The sequence below is a fragment of the Callorhinus ursinus genome, unplaced genomic scaffold (genome assembly GCF_003265705.2).
Source record: "Callorhinus ursinus isolate GAN/ISIS: 27379988/994484 unplaced genomic scaffold, GSC_fseal_2.0 scaffold1, whole genome shotgun sequence".
In the NCBI taxonomy this organism is placed as follows: Eukaryota; Metazoa; Chordata; class Mammalia; order Carnivora; family Otariidae; genus Callorhinus; species Callorhinus ursinus.
Genome location: NW_027397063.1, coordinates 115,869,948 through 115,880,850, shown reverse-complemented (window position 1 = coordinate 115,880,850; position 10,903 = coordinate 115,869,948). Strand labels below are relative to the sequence as shown.

At 39.8% G+C, this 10,903-nt stretch overlaps 1 protein-coding gene across 10 annotated transcripts in view; it reads left to right on the top strand.

Annotated features, from left to right (window-relative positions):
• Nucleotides 1-10,903, top strand: part of PPP2R3A (protein phosphatase 2 regulatory subunit B''alpha) — a 214,616-nt gene that overhangs the window by 92,004 nt on the left and 111,709 nt on the right. For all 10 annotated transcript variants that reach the window (XM_073899719.1, XM_073899723.1, XM_073899703.1 and 7 more), the window contains one exon: nt 5,424-5,527. In XM_073899719.1, coding sequence (XP_073755820.1) covers nt 5,424-5,527 — 104 coding nt within the window. The remainder of the gene's footprint in view (nt 1-5,423; nt 5,528-10,903) is intronic.

The following is a 10,903-nucleotide window of genomic DNA, read 5'->3' as shown; positions in this document are numbered from 1 at the left end:
TTTATTGTTATGTTAATCACCATATATTACATCATTAGTTTTTGATGCAGTGTTCCATGATTCATTGTTTGTTCATAACACCCAGTGCACCATGCAAAACGTGCCCTCCTCAATACCCATCACCAGGCTAACCCATCCACCCACCCCCCTACCCTCTAGAACCCTCAGTTTGTTTTTCAGAGTCCATCATCTCTCATGGTTCGTCTCCCCCTCTGACATACTCCCCTTTTCTTCCTCTCCTGTTATCTTCTTCTTTTCCTTTTTTCTTAAAATATGTTGCGTTATTTGTTTCAGAAGTACAGATCTGTGATTCAACAGTCTTGCACAATTCACAGCACTCACCGTAGCACATACCCTCCCCAATGTCTATCACCCAGCCATCCCATCCCTCCCACCCCCCACCACTCCAGCAACTCTCAGTGTGTTTGCTGAGATTAAGAATTCCTCATATCAGTGAGGTCATAGGATACATGTCTTTCTCTGATTGACTTACTTCACTCAGCATAACACCCTCCAGTTCCATCCATGTCATTGCAAATGGCAAGATCTCATTCCTTTTGATGGCTGCATAATATTCCATCGTGTATATATACCACATCTTCTTTATCCATTCATCTGTCGATGGGCATCTTGGCTCTTTCCACAGTTTGGCTATTGTGGACATTGCTGCTATAAACATTGGGGTACATGTACCCCTTCGGGTCCCTACATTTGTATCTTTGTGGTAAATACCCAGTAGTGCAATTGCTGGATCGAACGGTAGCTCTAATTTCAACTGTTTGAGGAACCTCCATACTGTTTTCCAGAGTGGTTGCACCAGCTTGCATTCCCACCAACAGTGTAGGAGGGTTCCCCTTTCTCCACATCCCCGCCAACATCTGTCGTTCCCTGACTTGTTAATTTTAGCCATTCTGACGGGTGTGAGGTGGTATCTCATTGAGGTTTTGATTTGGATTTCCCTGATGCCGAGTGATGTTGAGCACTTTTTCATGTGCCTGTTGGCCATTTGGATGTCTTCTTTGGAAAAATGTCTGTTCATGTCTTCTGCCCATTTCTTGATTGGATTATTTGTTCTTTGGGTGTTGAGTTTGATAAGTTCTTTATAGATTTTGGATACTAGCCCTTTATCTGATATGTCGTTTGCAAATATTTTCTCCCATTCTGTCGGTTGTCTTTTGGTTTTGTGGACTGTTTCTTTTGCTGTGCAAAAGCTTTTTATCTTGATGAAATCCCAATAGTTCATTTTTGCCCTGGCTTCCCGTGCCTTTGGCGATGTTTCTAGGAAGAAGTTGCTGCGGCTAAGGTCGAAAAGGTTGCTACCTGTGTTCTCCTTTAGGATTTGGATGGACTCCTGTCTCACGTTTAGGTCTTTCAACCATTTGGAGTCTATTCTTGTGTGTGGTGTAAGGAAATGGTCCAGTTTCATTCTTCTGCATGTGGCTGTCCAATTTTCCCAACACCATTTGTTGAAGAGACTGTCTTTTTGCCATTGGACATTCTTTCCTGCTTTGTCAAAAATAAGTTGACCATAGAGTTGAGGGTCCATTTCTGGGCTCTCGATTCTGTTCCATTGATCTATGCGTCTGTTTTTGTGCCAGTACCATACTGTCTTGATGATGACAGCTTTGTAATAGAGCTGGAAGTCCGGAATTGTGATGCCCCCAGCTTTGCTTTTCTTTTTCAGTATTCCTCTGGCTATTCGGGGTCTCTTCTGTTTCCATACAAATTTTAGGATTATTTGTTCCATTTCTTTGAAAAAAGTGGATGGTATTTTGATGGGGATTGCATTGAATGTGTAGATTGCTCTAGGTAGCATTGACATCTTCACAATGTTGATTCTTCCAATCCATGAGCATGGAACGTTTTTCCATTTCTTTGTGTCTTCTTCAATTTCTTTCATGAGTATTTTATAGTTTTCTGAGTACAGATCCTTTGCCTCTTTGGTTAGATTTATTCCTAGGTATCTAATGGTTTTGGGTGCAATTGTAAATGGGATAGACTCCTTGATTTGTCTCTCTTCTGTCTTGTTGTTGGTGTATAGGAATGCCACTGATTTCTGTGCATTGATTTTATATCCTGCTACTTTACTGAATTCCTGTATGAGTTCTAGCAGTCTTGGGGTGGAGTCTTTTGGGTTTTCCACGTACAGTATCATATCATCTGCAAAGAGTGAGAGTTTGACTTCCTCTTTGCCGATTTGTATGCCTTTGATTTCTTTTTGTTGTCTGATTGCTGTGGCTAGGACTTCTAATACTATGTTGAATAGCAGTGGTGAGAGTGGACATCCCTGCCGCGTTCCTGACCTTAGGGGAAAGGCTCTCAGCCTTTCCCCATTGAGAATGATACTCGCTGTAGGTTTTTCATAGATGGCTTTTATGATATTGAGGTATGTACCCTCTATCCCTATACTCTGAAGAGTTTTGATCAAGAAAGGATGTTGTACTTTGTCAAATGCTTTTTCTGCATCTATTGAGAGGATCATATGATTCTTGTTCTTTCTTTTGTTAATGTATTGTATCACGTTGATTGATTTGCGGATGTTGAACCAGCCTTGCAGCCCAGGAATAAATCCCACTTGGTCATGGTGAATAATCCTTTTAATGTACTGTTGGATCCTATTGGCTAGTATTTTGGTGAGAATTTTTGCATCCATGTTCATCAAGGATATTGGTCTGTAGTTCTCTTTTTTGATGGGGTCTTTGTCTGGTTTTGGGATCAAGGTAATGCTGGCCTCATAAAATGAGTTTGGAAGTTTCCCTTCCATTTCTATTTTTTGGAACAGTTTCAGGAGAATAGGTATTAATTCTTCTTGAAATGTCTGATAGAATTCCCCTGGGAAGCCATCTGGCCCTGGGCTTTTGTTTCTTGGGAGATTTTTGATGACTGTTTCAATTTCCTTAGTGGTTATAGGTCTGTTCAGGTTTTCTATTTCTTCCTGGTTCAATTTTGGTAGTTGATACATCTCTAGGAATGCACCCATTTCTTCCAGGTTCTCTAATTTGCTGGCATAGAGTTGCTCATAATATGTTCTTATAATTGTTTGTATTTCTTTGGTGTTGGTTGTGATCTCTCCTCTTTCATTCATGATTTTGTTGATTTGGGTCATTTCTCTTTTCTTTTTGATCAGTCTGGCCAGGGGTTTATCAATCTTGTTAATTCTTTCAAAGAACCAGCTCCTAGTTTCGTTGATCTGTTCTACTGTTCTTTTGGTTTCTAGTTCATTGATTTCTGCTCTGATCTTTATGATTTCTCTTCTCCTGCTGGGTTTAGGCTTTATTTGCTGTTCTTTCTCCAGCTCCTTTAGGTGTAGGGTTAGGTTGTGTATTTGAGACCTTTCTTGTTTCTTGAGAAAGGCTTGTATTGCTATATACTTTCCTCTCAGGACTGCCTTTGCTGTATCCCAAAGATTTTGAACAGTTGTGTTTTCATTTTCATTGGTTTCCATGAATTTTTTTAATTCTTCTTTAATTTCTTGGTTGACCCATTCATTCTTTAGTAGGATGCTCTTTAGCCTCCATGTATTTGAGTTCTTTCCGACTTTCCTCTTGTGGTTGAGTTCTAGTTTCAAAGCATTGTGGTCTGAAAATATGCAGGGAATGATCCCAATCTTTTGGTACCGATTGAGACCTGATTTGTGACCTAGGATGTGATCAATTCTGGAGAATGTTCCATGGGCACTAGAGAAGAATGTGTATTCCGTTGCTTTGGGATGGAATGTTCTGAATATGTCTGTGAAGTCCATTTGGTCCAGTGTGTCATTTAAAGTCTTTATTTCCTTGTTGATCTTTTGCTTAGATGATCTGTCCATTTCAGTCAGGGGGGTGTTAAAGTCCCCCACTATTATTGTATTGTTGTCAATGTGTTTCTTTGCTTTTGTTATTAATTGCCTTATATAATTGGCTGCTCCCATGTTCGGGGCATAGATATTTACAATTGTTAGATCTTCTTGTTGGATAGACCCTTTAAGTAGGATATAGTGTCCTTCCTCATCTCTTATTACAGTCTTTGTTTTAAAATCTAGTTTGTCTGATATAAGGATTGCCACCCCAGCTTTCTTTTGGTGTCCATTAGCATGGTAAATGGTTTTCCACCCCCTCACTTTCAATGTGGGGGTGTCTTTGGGTCTAAAATGAGTCTCTTGCAGACAGCATATGGATGGGTCTTGTTTTTTAATCCAATCTGATAGCCTGTGTCTTTTGATTGGGGCATTGAGCCCATTTACATTCAGGGTAACTATTGAAAGGTATGAATTTAGTGCCATTGTATTACCTGTAAGGTGACTGTTAACTGTCTGTTGTCTGTGTTCGTTTCTGCTCTTTGCTGCTTTTAGGTTCTCTCTTTGCTTAGAGGACCCCTCTCAATATTTCTTGGAGGGCTGGTTTCGTGTTTGCAAATTCCTTTAGTTTTTGTTTGTTCTGGAAGCTTTTTATCTCTCCTTCTATTTTCAGTGATAGCCTAGCTGGATATAGTATTCTTGGCTGCATATTTTTCTCGTTTAGTGCTCTGAAGATATCTTGCCAGTCCTTTCTGGCCTGCCACGTCTCTGTGGATAGGTCTGTTGCCAATCTAATGTTTCTACCATTGTAGGTTACATATCTCTTCTCCCGAGCTGCTTTCAGGATTTTCTCTTTGTCTCTGAGACTCGTAAGTTTTACTATTAGATGTCGGGGTGTTGACCTATTTTTATTGATTTTGAGAGGGGTTCTCTGTGCCTCCTGGATTTTAATGCCTGTTTCCTTCCTCACATTAGGGAAGTTTTCTGCTATAATTTGCTCCAATATACCTTCTGCCCCCCTCTCTCTCTCTTCTTCTTCTTCTGGGATCCCAATTATTCTAATATTGTTTCGTCTTATCGTATCACTTATCTCTCGAATTCTGCCCTCGTGATCCTGTAGTTGTTTCTCTCTCTTTTTCTCAGCCTCTTTATTTTCCATCATTTGGTCTTCTATATCGCTGATTCTCTCTTCTGCCTCATTTATCCTAGCAGTTAGTGCCCCCATTTTTGATTGCACCTCATCAATAGATGTGGCTGTATTTTTATGCAGTAGGAAGGAAGGGCATATACGACCAAGACATTCAATCATTCTTTTTAGAAGGCAGAAAATATATGATGTGAGAGTGGTAGGAAGGGAAACTGGTTGCTTTAACTATCAGGAAAGGGAAAGACACATCACTGTAAATGAACTTGGAGAAAAGGTAAATGGATTTCCCTTCCCTTCATTACACATGTAATCCTCTTGTTTCCCCTGTGTCTCTCTCTGAATCTCCCGTGCCTTGTATATTTGCCTCTGCCTCAGTTTTGCTCCTTCCAGGACCCTCTGTCCACTGTGGCACGAAGGGTAAAAGCCACAAAGGCCCGTTGTTTGGCTCTGTCATCTTTTCACCACCCCTTGGCTTACGCTGTATTTGTGTTTTATTTGCAGCTCTGTGGCTGTCCTCTCTATTGGAAAGCCCCCATGTTCAGGGCTGCCGGGGGAGAGAGGACGGGATTGGTGTCAGCACCGTCATTCATTGCCATGTGGAGAAAGTAAGTATACGAGCAGTCACTCCAGGGCTGGGCAAAGCATTGTCTGGTTCTCACAACGTGCTTGATGAAGGTCATTTATTTTACTCATTTATTAATTTTCCTTTGCCCTTTATTTCAACAAGTAAAATTCAGTGATTCGCAACTATTCATAACCACACACAAATTTTTCCCATAGTCTTTACCTTACAAGTCTTTAATCAGTAAAAGAGATCTTCAAAGATACCTTTCTAGTAACTGTTTGACAGTTTCTTAGTTTTGCTTGTTAAATTTGGGTCTTAGGATTTGACTCTGGTAACAGTGACATAAAAGTAAAGACTCTCCTTTAAGGGGAGCAGACCACATGTGTCATCTGAGAAATACAGCTTCCATCCTCATGAGCCCATTAAAATTATATCTAGTTGATTTATTAAAAATAACTGAATTCTAGTAGACTTTAATCATCATTCTTTGAAAGCTCCAGTTAAGAAACAAAGAAATATGTACATCCTGACATACCCCCCTTTTTTTAAATTCCAGTATAATTAACCTACGATGTTATATTAGTTTCATGTGTACAATATAGTGGTTCAACAATTCTGTACATTATTCAGTGCTCATCCTTAGTGTACTCTTTTTTTTTTTTTTAAGATTTTTATTTATTCTGAGAGTGAGAGAGCATGAGCGGGGGGGGGGGGGGGGAAGGGGGGCAGAGGGAGAGGGAAAAACAGACTTCCAGATAAGCAGGGAACTGACTCAGGGCTCCATCCCAGGACCCTGGGATCATGACCTGAGCCAAAGGCAGACACTTAACTGCTTAAATGACTGAGCCACCCGGGCGCCTCCATAAGTGTACTCTTAATCCTCTTTACCTGTTTCACCTCTGATGAGTTTTTTTGAATTTCTTCTTTCTTTTCTTTCTTCTCCCTTTCTTCTTTATGAGTTATTTCTTGATATATTTATACATTTTAAGAGAATGTCACAGCTTGCTTCTCCTACCTCTTTCAACTGACCAGCCTTTTTTTTACATATGTTCTCCTCACCTTTTTTGGGCTAAATACCCTTCCTGGTAAACTGTTGGGAAATGCTGTTCACCTTTTATCATTTAAAATCAACATATAATAGCAGAATTAAGCATACCGATTCCTTCTAATCCCTTCATGCCACCTAAAAGCCCTTAGTAGTATAATGCTTGAGAACATAGTTATTGATTAATAAATTTATTCTTATTTTTAAAAATCTAGCAGCAAGTTGAGTTCACTGAATTCTTCCTGCATTATATTAGAACTACAGTGATTAGAGTATGTAGAACTTTTACCAGTTAATGAACTTATTTTAAAGAAACACACCAAAGCTAAAAGTTAAAATGCTTCACATTTTCCAGGTAAATTTTAGTGATTTTGTTACAAGGAATAGTTCTAAGTTGTCTGAATACCAAGAACCGAAAGGACCCTAGGAGAATCATTCTTCTTACACCATCTAGGTGACACTTCAAAGTCAGTGCTGTGATCACCATCCCACCTTTCCTAAAGCAAGTAGAAAACTGCTGGTTAAAATCTTAAGAAATGCCTTAAAAAAAAAATGTGTGTGTGAATAAGCAGTCATAAAAGTAAGGGAATTCTTTAGAGGCTAGAAATAGTATAAACACTAATTAACAGGGATGAACCAGCAAAAGAATTGGCATTTGCCCTTAGGGTATTTATCACTGGTATTTCTGGCACCCTAGAACCTACAGGAAGAAAATAGAGCCTAGGGCCTGAACCATAGAGAAGTCAGCTTGGATTCCCTCTCCTCTTCCCACCCATAAAGTCAAGACTTCAGCTGGGTGGTCCAATTATCTATTATTAATTATTATTTTAAATCAGTGTGTAACAGTAGCGGAATTCAAGAACTTGAAATGTGTATGTGTTCTTTCATTCAGCTAGCTTCTTTCACCCCGGTAAGTGTCAGGCCGTGGAAAGGCCTTAGCTTCAGTATGAACCAGAGGAGGAAACAGAAGAGATGCTGCACAGCTCTTGTCAGAGGTGTCTTTAGCCATTGAGATCAGCATTGTTGGTCATCTGACCATCCGTGAAAGCAGCAAGAAGTGAGTTAGAATTCTTAACAATTGTTTAAGAGAAAACTTTGAACAAGCTAGGGGATTGAAAAAAAGAAAGTAGTCTCTTCTAGAAGAGATTAGAGCCAGAGAGAAGACCTGTAACTACTTTTTGAGTATTCTAGGCCCCTACGTTTGTGAGCCTGAGGCTGACTATAGCAAAGGACAACTGCTAACGAGCTTGATTTACCTGCAGTTAACGGCATAATAATAGAGTAACAGCCAGGGTGCTTTTTTCCTTAAGACTGTAAGTCACTGACATAGGGCGGACATTTATGCCGGTGGGCGGAGCAGCATGGCCGCCACACAGCGTGTTCTTTTATTGAGATGGACCCTGTTGATTTTATCTCTAGGGAAAAGATATTTCTACAAAAGGCAAAAGAGGAAAAAAGACATGAAACACAAGTCTGCATTTTAGGTAACTACAGGAAACTGCTTATGAAGTCATATAGCATGGGCACCTGTCCCTATCTTTCCTCATTTGGAAAAAATTTCTGTGAGTGTAACTGTACGTCTCTATAGTGAAGCTTTAGCTTATGGCCCCATACTAAAATGATTGGAGCGCCCTCTAGTGGGAGCTCCTTTCTGTGCTCTTAAACTGCCTTTTAGTTTAGTTTAGTTTTTATTTAAATTTCAGTTTGTTAACATACACTGTAATATTAGTTTCAGGTGTACAATATAGTGATTCAGCTCTTCCATATGTCTCCCGGTGCTCATCGCAACAAGTGCACTCCTTAATCCCCACCACCTATTTCCCCCATCCTCCACCCGCCTCTCCCCTGGTAACCATCAGTTTGTTCTCTATAGTTAAGAGTCTGTTTCTTGGTTTTTAAAATGCCTTTTAAAAAGCTTTATGGGGCGCCTGGGTGGCTCAGTCGGATAAGTGTCTGCCTTTGGCTCAGGTCATGATCCCAGGGTCCTGGGATGGAGTCCTGCATTGGGCTCCCGGCTCGGCAAGGAGTCTGCTTCTCCCTCTCCCTCTGCCTGCTGCTCCCCCTGCTTGTGCGCTCTCTCTCTCTCTCTCTCTCTCTCTCTCTCTCTCTGTCAAATTAATAAATAAAATCTTTTAAAAATACTAAATAAAAAATAAAATAAAAGCAAGGGTGCTTTAAGGGACACCCTAGTATGCCTATTTGGGGAGACTAAGCAGCTAAGCATGATGGTTTGAGTTATACTGACCTTGAAGAAGATATGTGTTTATTTTTGCAATTTTTTAACAAATTTTACCCTTTGCATAAAATGACTTGGGTGCAAGTATGGTACATTTAATTTTCAAATACAAAAAATAACTGGCAGATAAACACAGAATTAAAACATATTGGTATATACATACAAGCTGACTTGCTCCAATAATAGGCTCTATATAATCTTGAAAAGTAAAGTCAAATGTAAAAGTCACCAAATAACAAGAAATAATTTCCTTGCTATCCCAGTGCTCATGGGGTAGAGGCTTCCTAGCCTTCCTCCTAATGGTTTGAGGATAAACAACTTAACAGGCTCTTGTTCCCCTGCCTACACTCTCCCTCCTTCCCCTGCCCATTGCCTGTTTCCTATCTGTACTCTGACATCTGTTTTCTTGCAGTCCGGACATTTTTAGGGGAAAGATGTTCCACAACTTTTTGAGTTGCTAGATTACCAGCTTTGTGACAGGGCTCCTCTCAAACAGTCAGTAGTATTTTTCCAGCTTCTTTATGCTTTATTTTCTCTTACATTTTAATGTTAGCATTTCATTTGTCTATTAACAAAACAATCTTTTTTTAAGGGCTCTGGAAGATACCAGTTTAGAATAGCTATGTTTATGTTCTTCACCTTTCACAACTCTTATTTATCTCCTTTTCTCTTCCATATAGAGTTCACCAGCCACTTATCATTGCCTGAAAATCGTAATTCACCTTTTCTTTCTTTTTCATGCTTCTGATAGGAGAGAGCTATTCTTTCTTTTTTTATGTTGTGTTGATCACCATACATTACATCATTAGTTTTTGATGTAGTGTTCCATGATTCATTGTTTGCATATAACACCCAGTGCTCCATTCAATACGTGCCCTCCTTAATACCCATCACCAGGCTAACCCATCCCTCCAGCCCCCTCCCCTCTAGAGCCCTCAGTTTCTTTCTCAGAGTCCATAGTCTCTCATGGTTCGTCTCCCCCTCCGATTTCTCCCCCTTCATTTTCCCCCTTCCTACTATCTTCTTTTTTTTTTTTAACATGTAATGTATTATTTGTTTCAGAGATACAGGTCTGTGATTCAACAGTCTTACACAATTCATAGCACTCACCATAGCACATACCCTCCCCAGTGTCCATCACCCAGCCACCCCATCCCTCCTACCCCCCACCAGTCCAGCAACCCTCAGTTTGTTTCCTGAGATTAAGAATTCCTCATATCAGGACGACACTATATCCTGCTTAAAGGGTCTACCCAACAAGAAGATCTAACAATTGTAAATATCTATGCCCCTAACAGGGGAGCAGCCAATTATATAAGGCAATTAATAACAAAAGCAAAGAAACACATTGGAACAATACAGTAATACTGGGGGACTTTAACAACCCCCTGACTGAAATGGACAGATCATCGAAGCAAAAGATCAACAAGGAAATAAAGACTTTAAATGACACACTTGACCAAATGGACTTCAAAGAGATATTCAGAACATTCCATCCCAAAGCAACAGAATACACATTCTTCTCTAGTGCCCATGGAACATTCTCTAGAATAGATCACATCCTAGGTCACAAATCAGGTCTCAACCGGTACCAAAAGATTGGGATTATTCCCTGCATATTTTCAGACCACAGTGCTTTGAAACTAGAATTCAATCACAAGAGGAAAGTCGGAAAGAACTCAATTACATGGAGGCTAAAGAGCATCCTACTAAAGAATGAATGGCTCAACCAGGAAATTAAAGAAGAATTAAAAAAATTCATGGAAACCAATGAAAATGAAAACACAGCTGTTCAAAATCTTTGGGATACAGCAAAGGCAGTCCTAAGAGGGAAGTATATAGCAATACAAGCCTTTCTCAAGAAACAAGAAAGGTCTCAAATACACAACCTAACCCTACACCTAAAGGAGCTAGAGAAAAAACAGCAAATAAAGCCTAAACCCAGCAGGAGAAGAGAAATAATAAAGATCAGAGCAGAAATCAATGAACTAGAAACCAAAAGAACAGTAGAACAGATCAACGAAACTAGGAGCTGGTTCTTTGAAAGAATTAACAAGATTGATAAACCCCTGGCCAGACTTATCAAAAAGAAAAGAGAAATGACCCAAATGAACAAAATCATGAATGAAAGAGGA